Genomic DNA, 16,164 nt, shown 5'->3' on the forward strand with positions numbered 1-16,164 from the left:
TCGACCTGTTTCCGGGCACTTGCCCCCCCAGGGTCGGATCTTTTCCCTATCTCCACCCGAACGAGCTGCTATGGATACCTACATCAAAGACGCTCTGGAAGCAGGCCTCATGCGTCCATCCACCTCCCCGGCGGGAGCAGGGTTTTTCTTTGTGGCCAAGAAAGACGGTGGATTACGTCCTTGCATCGACTACCGGGGACTCAATGCCATAACCGTCCGTAACCGTTACCCGCTACCCCTTATGGCCACAGCCTTTGCTCCAGGAAGCAGTTGTTTTCACTAAGCTTGACCTGCGGAACGCATACCATCTTGTGCGGATCAGACCTGGTGACGAGTGGAAGACCGCTTTCAACACGCCTACTGGTCACTATGAATACTTGGTGATGCCCTTCGGCCTGACCAACGCCCCAGCGGTGTTCCAAGCGCTCATAAACGATGTGCTTAGGGATATGCTTAACATATTTGTGTTCGTTTACTTGGATGACATCCTCATCTTTTCGAGCTCCCTTCAAGAACACACTAAGCATGTCAGACAAGTACTCAAACGCCTCCTGGACAGCCATCTGTACGTTAAGCCGGAAAAATGTGAATTCCATTCATCCCGAGTACAATTCCTGGGATTTGTAGTGGAACCCGGTCGAGTCCAAATGGACCCCAGGAAGGTAGGGGCGGTAGCGGATTGGCCCACCCCCAAATCCGTTAAGGAAGTTCAGCGTTTCTGGGCTTCACAAACTTTTACCGCAAGTTCATCAAGAACTTCAGCTTGGTGGCAGCCCCTCTCTCAGCTTTAACCAAGGGTGGCAATGCAAGGTTTTTGTGGGGAAGAGAAGCTGAGACGGCCTTCCAAGGACTCAAGCAGTTTCTCTCTGCTCCCATCCTGATACTACCGACTACGGATGAACCATTTGTGGTGGAGGTAGACGCATCAGAGGTTGGTGTTGGAGCTGTCCTGTCTCAGAGGGTGAAGACAAGAAGCTTCATCCGTGCGCTTTCTTCTCACACCGGCTTACCCCGACTGAGAGGAACTACGATGTGGGGGATCGTGAACTCCTAGCGGTTAAGATGGCATTAAAGGAATGGAGACACTGGCTCGATTCTCACCCGTTTCAAGTGCTTACGTACCACAAAAATCTGGAGTATATCCAGCAGGCAAAGCGGTTGAACTCTAGACAAGCTAGATGGTCTCTTTTCTTCAATCGATTCCAGTTTATCCTCACCTATCGGCCCGGGTCGAAGAATCTCAAACCGGATGCCCTGTCCCGAGTCTACGCTCCTGCCATTCGAGATGACACGGACATGCCTGTCCTTCCTGCTGCTAAGATTGTGGCTCCGATCTCGTGGCAAGTTGAGGATACCGTGAGAAGTGCTCAAGCTAGCGAACCGGACCCGAAAGGAGGTCCTGCCAATCGGTTGTTTGTCCCCAAGGCAGTGAGGACTCAGGTCCTTCTGTGGGGGCACTCCTCTCGCCTCACCTGTCATCCGGGCGTAGGTCGCACCTTGGAGTTCATCCAGCGTAAGTTCTGGTGGCCTACCATAAGAGAAGACGTTGCCACTTTCGTCAATGCCTGTCCCGTGTGCTGCCAGGGCAAATCTTCTCACCTCCGCCCTCAAGGACTCCTTCACCCTTTACCTGTTCCCCACAGACCCTGGTCCCATATCTCATTGGACTTTATTACTGGACTTCCTCCATCCCATGGCAATACTACTATCCTAGTCATAATCGACAGGTTTTCAAAGGCGGCCAGGTTCGTCCCTCTGACTAAGTTACCTTCTGCCAAGGAAACGGCTGAGTTGGTAATTAATCATGTGTTCCGAGTCTTGGCATTCCTCAAGATATGGTTTCTGACAGAGGTCCCCAGTTCGCCTCAAGGTTTTGGAAGGCCTTCTGCCAACTCATGGGGGCTTCTGCCAGTCTATCTTCAGGGTACCATCCGAAGTCCAACGGCCAAACAGAGGGATGAATCAAGAGCTGGAAACCACCCTCCGATGTATGACTCGTGACAACCCGTCCACATGGTCATCCTTTATTGTTTGGGCCGAATACGCGCACAACACCTTGCGTTCCTCCTCCACTGGTATGTCCCTTGCAGTGTCAGTTTGGCTATGCTCCTCCATTGTTCCCGGACCAGGAGGCAGAAGTCAGAGTGCCTTCAGCCTTGAAGTTCGTCAGACGCTGTCGGCTTATGTGGAGGAAGACCCGTCTTAATCTTATGCGTTCCTCACAGAGGTACCAACAACAAGCCAACAGACGTCGCCGTCCCGGGCCTACCCTGCGCCCCGGCCAGAGAGTCTGGCTCTCCATTACCTCTACGGGTGGAGTCTCGCAAGCTGTCCCAAAAATACATCGGTCCCTTCAAGGTTGCCAGGAGAGTTAACCCAGTTTCTTATCGCCTACACTTACCCAGATCCCTTAAGATTAATCCCACATTTCACATTTCATTGTTAAAACCTGTTGTTTTCTCCCCTTGTCCCGGCAGACAGACCTCCCCTCCGCCTCGTGTCATTGGAGGCCAGCCGGCTTATACCGTCCATCGGATACTGGATTCCCGCCGGGTGCAGCGGTCCTGGCAGTATCTGGTGGACTGGGAAGGCTACGGTCCCGAGGAGCGCGCTCCTGGGTTCCTGCCAAAGACATCCTGGATCCTGACCTCATTCGTCAGTTCAGGGCCCTCCACACTGAGAGAGCTGGTAGGAACGTCAGGAGCCGTTCCTAGGGGGGGATTCTGTCAGGATTTGGCCAGGGTTGTTCCGGGTTTTGGTCACTAGATGCCCCCATTGTGCTTTTTGACCTTATGTTTTTTCCCTTGTTCCCCATTATTATTTGCACCTGTACCTCGTTTCCCCTGATTGTATTTAAACCCTTTGTTTCCCTCAGTTCTGTGCTATATATATATATATTCTGTGCTCTGTGTTTGTATGTTAGCACCCAGCCCTAGTGTTCTGTGTTTTCCTGTCGATTCCGGTGGATGCTCTTGTGGAATTCTGTTTTTGTTTTTGAGTGTCTCTTGAGGCATTTTTGTGCTATTCCTACCACCTTTTGGATTTGCCATTTTTGTATTTAAGGACTTCTCCTTTTTTACTTTATTAAATACACCGTCTTAAGTACTGCTGTGTCTGCCTCATCTTCTGGGTTCTGCTGACTATTCGTGGCTCAGTTGGTTAAGTGACTGTTTCTCACTCCGGAGACCCAGGTTCGTAACCGGGTCCTGACAATATGAATATATTTAGTATAGTTCTATCTCAAAGGGATACCTTTTGTAATGTTTCACTATTTTTATTTTTAGGAAATTTCACTGAGGAGGATGGTCCTCCCCTTCCTCCTCTGAGGAGCCTCCACTGTTTGGAGGATATATTGGGTGCGTTCGTAAATTCACTCTGGCTACCTACTCCGATTTCAGAGCACTCTGGTCTGATTGTGCCAGAGTGCAAAATAACTGATTAATTTAATAACACATTGACACAGGTGTTGTTAAGCCCGTGACGAAGTCGAGATCCGGCAAACCGTGCAAATATATCCTCCAAACACAAGCTTCGAGGGCATTATCACTTTTATATGGGTTACCACAATATTCAAATACTGATTGACATGTTTTCAATAAAAACATTATTTTGGTGCATTTATTCATACTATTTCATCCTTCCACAAGATATAGTCCCGACACAAATCTACCCAAGCCAACTGCTCATTTGTTCTATCTGTTTGGTTGCTAGAGACGCGACCCAGTCGTTTGTTCTAAATGTTTCATTGCCATACTGGCTAGCAATGTCAAAAAGTCCAGCCAGATTAAATAGCTGCATTTGAATTTGTTTTAAGCGGTTTTCTAGTGACATTTATTTGGATACATCCATAACAATGAGCTAATGAGGTGCGATTTTGCCTCCAAAGAAAATGTTCTCACTTGCCAGGACACTGTTGTTCAGAGGAGCTAGCCAACAACACAGCTAACACAATCACTTCAAACTGATAGACATTTCAAATTGACATTTCTTTCTTCTTTATATCCATCAAAATGATGCCATCTGATTTATGATTTAGACTGGCTGAGAAAGCGCTGTCTGCCTCTCCGTCTCTCCCCTCACAGTTTCTGTGGCTGTGTCACAGGATTTATTGTCATTACAGGAGAGTAATGAATTATCTGTCAGTAGCTATCTATTTGATTACTTTGATTAACACAGAGCTTACACTCCTCCTGCTAATATCTCCCTGGGCACTGTCATTATGTTTATTGAATCATTGTTGCTCCAGTCAAGTCTCTTTCAAATGCCCCAGCTTGCCTTGGGTCTGGTTCCCGAGACGAGCATCAGCTATTAAAGCTATCATTGTCTTAATTTTGATACAACTGGTCATCTTACAGATGATAAACGGGAGAATCTTGAGGGGACAGTTCATAGGCACCTAATCTCGTGGGACATTTGTAATATCTCAGTATCAATAGCTGACTCGGTTCGTAGATGACGTCGTGTTTCTCTGTCTTAGCTGCCGTGGATTGGTAAGTATAGGACATTGGGAGGTCTAGATTGCTTCATTGATATATAGTGGTCAGTTTCTTAGTACTGACCAGGCCAAAGTAGCACAGCGGGGTCAGAATGTCCTCTGCTAACGAACTTAGGGAATTAGCCCATCTAAATCATCCCGCCTCTCCTCTGGCACTGTCTCCACTCATTAATCAATGAGATGTCATCTTCTGAACCATGAGGTAACTTTTATTTCAAGGCATCGCACACTCCTTCTCCCTCTCTCTCTTTCTCTTTCTTTCTCATCCTCTCTCGCCCAGCAAGGGGTGGGGGTTAAAGGATCAGGTCTGACTCTATACAATAGCCCACTTTATTTAGCTCCCGCGATCAAATGAATTGATGGGTAGATACAGATGCTCTAACACAACTATGAATAACATACGTTGTGCAGTTGATCCCATTGGCTGACCTTACCTGATCCTGTCTCATCTGAACTGGACATACAAATTACGAAGACAAATCGTTGAATACGTCATCATCATCAACTTTTATTTCCAGAACATAATGCTTTTAATTGTCACTACCATTGTTATGTTAGGATCAGCTGGGCTTAATCATTGTCCGGGAAACTGGCCCAATAAGTACCCCCTGAGCTCCCTAATAACAGAAGTATGGGGTGAAAGTATTGTTTTCTCATCAGAGCAGCATATGCAGTAAATCCCATATATTCCCGTATTTAAGTTTATCTCCCTGTATAATCTCTACTAATCAAAAGGCTTTTTTTATACTCACTGATACTCAAAAGCAATTGCAATTCGGTAGTTTTGCAGCATAAAAGTTCAATGCATGTGTAATGTGTATGTTTGCATATACATTCACAATGTTTCTGTTTCATTGTCTGTTTAATTGTGTGTGTGTGTGTGTGTGTGTGTGTGTCTGCAAGTGACGTGCATGTGCGAACATGCGTGTGCATGCGCGTGCATGCTTTGTCCGTGTGTGTGCGTGTTCAGAGTGAGAGCCGTGACGAGGCCGTGACGTGTGTTGATCACCGGTCCAGCCAGCGTAGTGTGGGATAGCGCTCAGACAGTGTCCTGCGGAGCTGAGTGCTCTGTGTCTTATCTCTGGTCTCCACCACACACTCCACCTGTGAGCGCACAACACAGATTTAATCCTAATCATCTCTCACTGCCACACACACACACACACACACACAGTCTGTGAAATGTAAATGAATGATCTCTAAGATAATTACACATTGACCCACACGTTTAGAACATACCACTGTTACGTGGTTGTAGCATGATGCAACAAGCTCCCAACACACTCAATGCATCTGAAGTCCCTGTCGATTCCAGCCTGTCTCCTTTCTAATACTAGACTTAACCCGGTACATGGTAGTAACATAATAAGTAACATCCCATAATATACCTGTACATAACTTGTTTTACAGCTGCCAACTTTACAGTCAGTTATAAAGTCACACATCTGGAACTTCTAAATCATGCTTGCCATTAGTAGGAAACATCTCAATCAGAGTCATAAACCACTTCCAAATCAATCACATATTGACACAGTCTAGCACCACTGGTCCAAGAATCCACCACACATCTCACACCACCCTACACTACCAACACAGCGGCAACCCGAGCCAGGGTTTCCACAGCAACGACAGTGTGAAAAGCAGCTGAGTGGATTTTGGGGGAAGAGGGTAAGGCTGTTGTACCAGGGCCTTGAAGAGATCGCCTCTGTCATTGTGTCTACGGTGGCAAACATCCAACAACCTGATGGAGAGAGAGAGAGAGAGAGAGAGAGAGAGAGAGAGAGAGAAAGGTAGAGAGAAAGAAGATGAAAAGAAGCATTACTGAGAGGTGACAGATGAGGTGACAAATGACAACCTGTCATTTAAATAGATTTGGATGTGGATTTCATGTAACGGACATACACAAAATAGCTTGTTTTAAAATTAAAATTAAAAAACAAACAGAAAAGTGGTGAGTGCATATGTATTCACCCCCTTTGCTATGAAGTCCCTAAATAAGATCTGGTGCAAACAATTACTTTCAGAAGTCACATAATTAGTTAAATAAAGTCCACCTATGTGCAATCTAAGTGTCACATGATCTGTCACATGATCTCAGTATATTTACGCCTGTTCTGAAAGGCCCCAGAGTCTGCAACACCACTAAGCAAGGGGCACCATGAAGACCAAGGAGCTCTCCAAACAGGTCAGGGACAAAGTTGTGGAGAAGCATAGATCAGGGTTGGGTTATAAATAAAAAATCCAAAACTTTGAACATCCCACAGAGCACCATTAAATCCATTATTAAAAAATGGAAAGAATATGGCACCACAACAAATCTGCCAAGAGAGGGCCACCTGCCAAAATTCATGGAACAGGCAAGGGGGGCATTAATCAGAGAGGCAACAAAGAGACCAAAGATAACCCCGAAGGAGCTGCAAAGCTCCACAGTGGAGATTGGAGTATCTGTCCATAGAACCACTTTAAGCCGTACACTCCACAGAGCTGCGCTTTATGGAAGAGTGGCCAGAAAGCCATTGCTTAAAGAAAAAATTGGTGTTCACCAAAAGACATGTGGGAAGGTAACACATGGAAGAAGGTACTCTGGTCAGATGAGTCTAAAATGTAGCTTTTTGGCCATCAAGGAAAACACTATGTCTGGCGCAAACCCAACCCCTCTTCATCACCCTGAGAACACCATCCCACAGTGAAGCATGGTGGTGGCAGCATCATGCTGTGGGGGATGTTTTGTAACGGCAAGGACTGGGAAACTGGTCAGAATTGAAGGAATGATGGATGGCGCTAAATACAATGAAAGTCTTGAGGGAAACCTGTTTCAGTCTTCCAGAGATTTGAGACTGGGATGGAGGTTCACCTTCCAGCAGGACAATGACCCTAAGCATACTGCTAAAGCAACACTCAAGTGGTTTAAACAGAAACATTTAAATGTCTTGGAATAGCCTAGTCAAAGGCCAGACCTCAATCCAATTGAGAATCTGTGGTATGACTTAAAGATTGCTGTACACCAGCGGAACCCATCCAACTTGAAGGAGCTGGAGCAGTTTTCCCCTGAAGAATGGACAAAAATCCCAGTGGCTAGATGTGCCAAGCTTATAGACATACCCCAAGAGACTTGCAGCTGTAAAAGTGCACTCTATAAAGTATTGACTCGGGGGGGGGGTTTAGTTTTCTGTTTCTGTTTTTTTTGTCTTATTTCTTGTTTTTTTCAGAAGAAAAAATATTTTGCTTCTTCAAAGTGGTAGGCATGTTGTGTAAATCAAATGATACATCCCCCCCAAAATAAATGTTATTTCCAGGTTGTAAGGCAACAAAATAGGAAAAAATCCAGGGGGTGAATACTTTCGCAAGCCACTGTAAACATACAGAACGAGAGAAAGAAAAAGTGGGTGAGGAGAAAGAGAGGAGCAGACTTCATTCACATTGGTCTTGTTATCAGAGGATTTGTCTGTCCAGACTGAACATCCTGCCAGGTAAAGCCTCCTCCTGTCCTGTGGCTTATTCTGATGCGATCGGATGTGGGGAGAACAGGGTCACGGGGCCAGATTTGGCACAGAGGCATTACCGTCACTGAGAGAGTGTGAGTGATCTAACTATACGCACCATAATCTAACTATACACACGTATCTCCATCCATATGCAGCACAGATATCAGAACTTAGGTGATTAATAAGGTCTGGTAGTACTGGGTTATGGTCAGTCTCTCTGACCATACACTCTGACGTGTGTTTGTGTTTCAGTGAAATAGGGAGTAATCAACCGCTTATACACTAGTGTATTTATATTCAGATGTACAGTATAGTTCATAACTATCTGTTCTCATGTTAGTGTTTAACTCACTTGATGTCCTCTCGGGCCAGGATGTCCAGTAGCTTGGCCATGTCCCCTGGAAAGTCCCCCAACTGCACCGTAAACTTGTTGACCCGGTCGTCCAGAACCAGGGCTCGGTCAACACACTGTCTGATCAGGTCCAACTCCATGTTAGCACTGCTGACCACCACAGCTACCCTGCAGCGGGCAGACAAGGACATAGATGGAGACTCAATTCATCGGAATATCAATAGGTAAGCTTGTTGACACTATGGGTACCTTGACACTACACTATGGGTAAATCCTAATTTCGTTAAGTTGAATTTTCATTTAGTCATGCATTGATGTCAATTGAAGGCTAAGCTCATATGCTTTGATACAGTAACCCACACTAGCCGTGCGTTAACCCACCTTTTGCCCTTCAGCTCTGGTAGTTGACCAGCCAAGATGGCCGCCAGTCCCATGGCTCCCTCTGTGTCCACCGTGGAGTGTTCAAACTCCTGGAACCTTAGCATGGCTACCAGAGAGTCCTCCTCTCTGTTGAGAAGAGTAAAAGGTCAGGTATACTCAGAGAGAGAGAGAACAACAATAACACCACAACAACAGCAGTGCTAAATGACACTTTACTGCACTCTGGGCTCTAATTTGCGACCATCTTGATCCAATATGATCCTAAATATTTAGCTGTAGAAGAAAAATGTTCGCCCAGATAATACATTGAATGGCAAAATTATATTGGTGTCATTAGGAGCAACAAGTTAAGTTGTTACATTAGTATCATATATTGCGTATACTTTCACCTCACCTGTGAGATTGAAGAGGGAATTCAGCAACTTTTAAAAGTGCTTCTTTATTACATAAAGTTAAACAAACATTGACCCTTAGATTGAATCAAGGTTTACAGACATAAAAATATATTATATATTTCAAAATGGCCGCCTATTGGTAGGATTATTGCAAATAATCACCTCATATTTTGTGTTGTATTCCCATTGTGGTTGGTCCCTGAACGCATAGGAGAACATTTAGCAATATACAAAAGCCTCCTTCTTCGCAATTCACATTTGATCATTTCAGAAACCATGTTGCGGGCCGCTAACTTGTTTGATAACAAGCAAATGTCCAGTCACGTTACCTAGCTGCCTAACAACCTGGTAACTTGTCCAGTAAGAAGGCACTGGAAGGAAGGAAATGGGCTCCTCCAGGAGATATGGATTCATATAGGCCTAGGGCTCTATTCAATCTGTATCGCTGAAGCGAATGCAGTCTCCGCCACTGTGGGAACATCGTCTTTAATTGTCAATCACGCAATAACGCGTTCAGCATTTAATAGTGCCCCTGGTGCTCCTAAGTACTGTCTGGTGCTTCTATCCTTGGAAGCATCAATGCTACCAGTATAGAGCCATGGCAATAATCACAGCACTGGGGAACAGAGGGGTGTCTATGTCTAGACATGTAGAATACTATGACGATGGCAAATGTGTGGTGAGATACCCTCCTCTTCCATAGAGATGTAGTACCTGACAGAGATGACTTTATCCACAAATGTCTTAGCCAGCTGGAAGGTGTGGGTTCCCATTGAGTGCTCAAATAGGTCTGGGGATAGAGAGTGGGTTATAGGCGTTGAGTTCAGTGAGTACAGCGCCATGACAATCCATTTAAGAAAAAGGAAGAAAACGTACAGAGAGAAAAACATATCACAGAGGGTAGAGGTATGGGTTCAGATAGCCTACAGGGGTACAAGTGCACAGTACCTCCATAAAGCTTCTTGTTTGGGGTGCTGTATAGTTCTCTAGTCACCGGGCTGCCTGTTTTGAGGGACTGTAGTAGCAACGGGAATCCTTCTGGTTCAACTCCCTGTCAAAGAGAACAATGGTACATAAATCTCAATATTATTTTGTCGATTTAGTGGACATTCAGCGCTATGCTAAGTATGATGGGGGTCCACATTTTGGAGAGCATGTTTGCAACTTACTCACTACAACAATAGTACACTAAACAAATATCCAGAGTTAGGAAACACTTACTATGACAGTGATGCGCGAGTTGAGGTGTTTGATGGCGGCTGCTGTGCCAACCAGTAGACTACACTGCCCACCAGCGGGCACAATGACTGCATCTAGTTTGGGCACCTGCTCATAGATCTCCATGCCTACTGTGCCCAGTCCTGCCAAGTACACAGCACTATCATCCCTGAGTGAGAGATAGAGAGAGAAATACAGTATTACCATGTGCCCATGTGTTAGTGTCACATTGACATCAGCACATGTTATAAAACAAAGGAGAGCTATAGGAATGGCTCCCAGGATGACTTACTCTTCCAGGTAAAGGTATCCGTTCTCCTTGGCCAGGTGGCGTGCGTGTTTCAGGGAGTCCCTGGCCGTGCTGCCGTAGGAGATTACCATGGCGCCGTAGTCACGGTACATCCTGAGGTGGGGCTGGGCACAGCTGGCTGGCATGATGACAAACACTGGGATCCTCAACTCCACTGCATGGTGGGCCACGGCCATGGAGAAGCTACAGTCTGTAGCCACAATCACCCCCTTCTTCTGCTGCTCCTGTGGAGGGGGATGGGAGTTGGCTAACTGTTAAAGTAATTAGTATTTGTTAAGCTTGTTAGCTAATTGTCAGCTACTTGTTAGCTTGGACTTTTCCCCAGCTGGAATGCATTGAGAGATGCATTGTGGTGCATACCTGGCTGAGGGAGGTGAGCATGTAGAGAACGCCTCTTTCCTTCACTGAGCCTGTGTAGTGGAGGTGTTCCTTCTTCAGGAAGATCTCCATGCCGTACTGTTTGGACAGTCTGGAGTACTGGGAACACAAACAAGCACGATGCGAGTCAGCTTCCGCATATGAAGCAGGGTTCATCATCTACAGTTATTACTCTTTGGGGAAAAAAGGTACTACGGAGGGTTCTTTGCCTGTCCCTCATCCAAGAATCCTTTAAGAACCCTTTGGCGAAAAGGCTTTAACTGGACACAAAAGGGTTCTCCTACAGACGAGGGACATCCAAAGAACCCTTTATGGTTCTAGCTGGTAAATTCTTTGGTGAGAGTGTATAGAAGGCTCTGAACATACCATGCATGGGGTCTTCTGCATCCTCAACTGGATTTTGAAGGCTGCAGCACTGATGTCATCGAAGCGGAGGTATTCAGGCTTGGGTGGTGTGATTGCTTTGCTCTCGCTGCCTCTCTTCTTGTTAGTCTTGGGCGGGTCCATCAGCTGGATCTCAGGGGTCCCCACCACCTTGGTCTCCTTGGTCTTGACTTCCCCATTGAGGCACTCCTCCTCCTCAATACCAAAGTCCTTCAGGCGCTCTGGGTGGATGAGGGTGGGCCGCACGCCCGCAACCCCGTTACAAACGGGGGCGTCCTTGTTGCAGGTAGTCTTGGAAGAGGTGGAGCAGCCTTGTTTAGTTGACCCAAGACGCTGCGCCTCGCTGGGGGAGAAAGGAAGATTAACAGGGCTTGGAATTACTCTCACTGGTTGGGTGTCTGTAATGATGGATACAGCTCTTACCGTTATACACATGTATTTCAGGTCAAAGCAATGGACTAGAGTGATGAGAGGGAGCAGGAGGAGAGAATTGCTAATAGGCTGGGTGGAGTTTTCAGGAGTAAGATTTGACCATGTGTGTGAACAAGTGGGGAATAGATTAGCCACTGCTTTACAAAGTCTGGGAGTGATGGCAGTAACCTTGTGCTCTGTACAATAGGAGATAATCCACAGAGATCTTCCCATGTCCAGGTACAACTGGCTGTCCCTGATGACAACGGAAATAGCTGTAGGTTTTATTTAACCTATTAACCACACACACACACACACACACACGGCTCTTATGTTGTTGTCTGTTTGGATGGTACAGAGGGGAAGAGAATGGTTGGATTTAATTTAGTCACCTATCATGTTCTCAGAGTTTCACCTCTGCTTGATTTATTTGATCTCTGATTAAACAATGACTCATTTGACTCATTTCAATGCAGTCTTTTAGGGGCACGCAGTAATTAAACGTAACATGCTTTGAATAAAGTTAAATGAGAGAGACGCTTATTATCAGTGATAGTTTGACTAAATCCTGTAACTCAATAACAACTTGGTAGAGCATTTAGTTGGATTGTTGTTAAACCTAGTACTTAATGTCCAAATATTTCCATAATTGTCAATGGGATTGATAATATAGTTAATTCAACCTTTGCATTGTTGTGGTAATTAGGATACATAGTTACAGTTGAAGTCGGAAGTTTACATACACCTTAGCCAAGTACATTCAAACTCCGTTTTTCACAATTCCTGACATTTTAATCCAAGTACAAATGTTCTGTCTTAGCTCAGTTAGGATCACCACTTGATTTTAAAAATGTGAAATGTCAGAATAATAGTAGAGAGAATGATTTATTTCAGCTGTTATTTCTTTCATCACTTTCCCAGTGGGTCAGAAGATTACATACACTCAATTAGTATTTGGTAGCATTGCCTTTAAATTGTTTAACTTGGGTCAAACATTTCGGGTAGCCTTCCACAAGTTTCCCACAATAAATTGGGTGAATTTTGGCCCATTCCTCCTGACAGAGCTGGTGTAACTGAGTCAGGTTTGTAGGCATCCCTTGCTCGCACACGCTTTTTCAATTCTGGCCACAAATTTTCTATAGGATTGAGGTCAGGGCTTTGTGATGGCCACTCCAATACCTTGCCTTTGTTGTCCTTAAGCCATTTTGCCACAACTTTAGAAATATGTTTGGGGTCATTGTCCATTCAGAAGACCCATTTGCGACTAAGCTTAAACTTCCTGACTGATGTCTTGAGATGTTGCATCAATATATCCACCTAATTTTCCGTCCTCATGATGCCATCTATTTTGTGAAGTGCACCAGTCCCTCCTGCAGCAAAGCACCCCCACAAAATGATGCTGCCACCTCCGTGCTTCATGGTTGGGATGGTGTTCTTGGCTTGCAAGCCTCCCCCTTTTTCCTCCAAATATAACGATGGTCATTATGGCCAAACAGTTCTATATTTGTTTCATCAGACTAGAGGACATTTCTCCGAAAGGTACGATCTTTGTCCCCATGTGCAGTTGCAAACTGATTCGATTTTTCGCACCAAAGTACGTTCATCTCTAGGAGACCGAACGAGTCTCCTTCCTGAGCGGTATGACGGCTGCGTGGTCCCATGGTGTTTATACTTGCATACTATTGTTTGTACAGAGGAACGTGGTACCTTCAGGCGATTGGAAATTGCTGCCAAAGGATGAACCTGACTTGTGGAGGTCTACAATTATTTTTCTGAGGTCTTGGCTGATTTCTTTTGATTTTCCAATGATGTCAGGCAAAGAGGCACTGCGTTTGAAGGTAGGCCTTGCAATACATCCACAGGTACATCTCCAATTGACTCAAATGATGTCAATTAGCCTGTCAGAAGCTTCTAAAGCCATGACATAATTTTCTGGAATTTTGCAAGCTGTTTAAAGGCACAGTCAAATTAGTGTATGTAAACTTCTGACCCATCGGAATTGTGATACAGTGAATTATAAGTGAAATAATCTGTCTGTAAACAATTGTTGGAAAAATTACTTGTGTCATGCACAAAGTAGCTGTCCTTACCGACTTGCCAAAACTATAGTTTGTTAACAAGACATGTGTGGAGTGGTTGAAAAACAAGTTTTAATGACTCCAACCTAAGGGTATGTAAACTTCCGACTTCACCTGTATATTATCAGCAATCAGGTCATTCAGAATTAAGGCTCTATTTATAAAGACATACAGGGATTAGATAAGACCGGGGATTAGATTCACCTACTAACATTGCCTTACATTCATAGCAACCACATGTAGTATTCATTCAATTGAATTTAAATAACCTAATGCATTCATATACATGCTATTGTATGATATATTATGTTTTGGGGAGACTCCTTTTCAAAAGTCACTTAGTTTTGCTCACATTATATGCACTACTGCAATGGATAGACTGTATGTCATGATTCAAACCAGCTGTTAAAATATAACTTAACTTTAAGTTTCCATTGTGTATACACCACAGGAGGTTGGTGGCACCTTAATTGGGGAGGACGGGCTCGTGGTAATGGCTGGACCGGAATAGTATCAAATATCTCAAACACATGGTTTCCATGTGTTTGATGCCATTCCATTTAATCCGTTCCAGACATTATTATGACCCGTCCTCCCCTCAGCAGCCTCCACTGGTATACACATGGGCAGGATTTCCAAAACCTAAGTCATAGCAACGACATCAAGATACAAACAGCACTAGCACATAAAACCACCAGGTGGAGTTACTCTGTTGACATTCTATTTCCCTAATATCCAATGTATTTGGCTCTGTTTCCTGTTTCACAACCAGTCGTTCTATTAATATCGTCTACTCAGCCATAAGAGCTGCTTTACCCTTTCACCCCATTCCACAGTTAACCCTCTGACACTAATGTCCATCTACACCATTTGCCTCTTTAATCCTTCACACTTTCTCTCAGTAATGCCACCTCTCCGTCTCCTTTCTACTGTCTCGGAATGTGAAAGACCCCAAGCTTCTCTCTGTCTTTTGCTCTCTCCTTTATCGCTCTCTCTCTCTCTCTCTCTATCTTTAGGTCCTTCCCTGTGTCCAGTCTGTTTACCTGGGGAGGAAGAAGAGGATGAAGGATAGAACCAGGCGGAGGAGGAGGCATATCAGAACGTGGAAGGCTGGCAAGAGAAATCTGTTCCCCGGGTCTGGAGAGAGTATCACAGGGGCAGGGACATGGCTAAGGGGGGCCTTGGCTACTACTGTTGACCTGGGGAGAGCAGGGGAAGCTCGAGGTGGTGGAGGTGCTGTTTCAGGTGGAGGAGGAGGACAACAGGGATTGGAGATGGCATTAGATTTGGGGACAGGAAGGGGTTTGCTGGTGGCTCTAGAGGACTTGGTAGATATCCTTGCACGAGGAGAAGGAAGATGGTGGAGACTGGAGGTTGTGGCTGGTGTGGTTAGTTGACCTTGGGGAGAGAGAAGAGGTGCAGAACAAGGATGAAGGAGAACAGGAAGAGGTGCAACACGAGGTGCAGAAGGAGCCACAGCAGGAGTCACTACAGGAGAAGTGGCAGTGGGAGTATTTGGTTCCTTAGGGTGTTGGGGGGGTACGTCTACAGCCAGGGCTCGGGTGGGAAATCCCTCTGTGTCTAATGGGGTACAGTGGATGGGTGATGAATCTGTAGAGTCCCACCTCTGCCAGAAGGGGTCATTCTCATCACTATCGCTGAATCCCACTCTGTTAGGCGATCCATCTCTGATATAGTTGGCGTAGATGAACTGGGCGGCAAAGTTCATCCTGGACCACTTTTTCAGCTATAGTCCCAGGATCCACTCTGGATAAGTCCCGAAAAGTCCTCTCCCTGCTCCTCCTGTGTTGCGCGTCCAGGAGTGTGTGGGACAGTGTGTCGGCTCAGAGCGCTCCCACTGTGTTGACTGCACTGCCCTGGATCCCTTCCTGGGGCTATTTAAGGAGTGATTACCCAGAGGCACATGCCCGCCCGCCGCCCAGCCCTCCAGCCCAGCTTGCCTCCAGCCCTGGCCTGGCCCCTCCTTCCCCTTGTCTCTATTCCGGTCCCAGACCTGGAATAAACCTCCAGGTCTGTGGCGTGTTGGTAATCAGACGCTGTAAGGGGATAGATACAGACTTACAGTTTATCTAGGGAACAATGATCTGGGATCTTAGGCAGTTAGTCGAGATAGAGACACTAGGAGGATCAGAGATGAGAGAGAGCGAGAGAGAGAGCGCAATGACTTTCTAAGCAGGGAGATCCTATTCAGTCAGGATAAGAAGGTATGTAGCAGCTTCCTCCACCTCTGATCTCTAAACTAGGATGAAGATGTCC

General features: G+C 45.6%; 1 protein-coding gene across 1 annotated transcript; it reads right to left on the reverse strand.

The window, feature by feature from the left end:
- Positions 1-4,899: 4,899 nt before the first annotated feature.
- On the reverse strand, positions 4,900-15,749 carry LOC135511667 (L-threonine ammonia-lyase-like). The gene is made up of 11 exons (XM_064933145.1): positions 14,931-15,749; positions 11,381-11,741; positions 10,997-11,113; positions 10,619-10,860; positions 10,330-10,495; positions 10,057-10,159; positions 9,823-9,898; positions 8,714-8,839; positions 8,333-8,500; positions 6,179-6,236; positions 4,900-5,599 (listed from the first exon to the last, which is right to left on the reverse strand). Exons 1-11 carry the CDS (start codon positions 15,614-15,616, stop codon positions 5,501-5,503), a joined length of 2,202 nt encoding a protein of 733 aa, XP_064789217.1. The 5' UTR covers positions 15,617-15,749; the 3' UTR covers positions 4,900-5,500.
- Positions 15,750-16,164: the final 415 nt, after the last annotated feature.

The sequence above is a fragment of the Oncorhynchus masou genome, chromosome 24 (genome assembly GCF_036934945.1).
Source record: "Oncorhynchus masou masou isolate Uvic2021 chromosome 24, UVic_Omas_1.1, whole genome shotgun sequence".
NCBI lineage: Eukaryota > Metazoa > Chordata > Actinopteri > Salmoniformes > Salmonidae > Oncorhynchus > Oncorhynchus masou.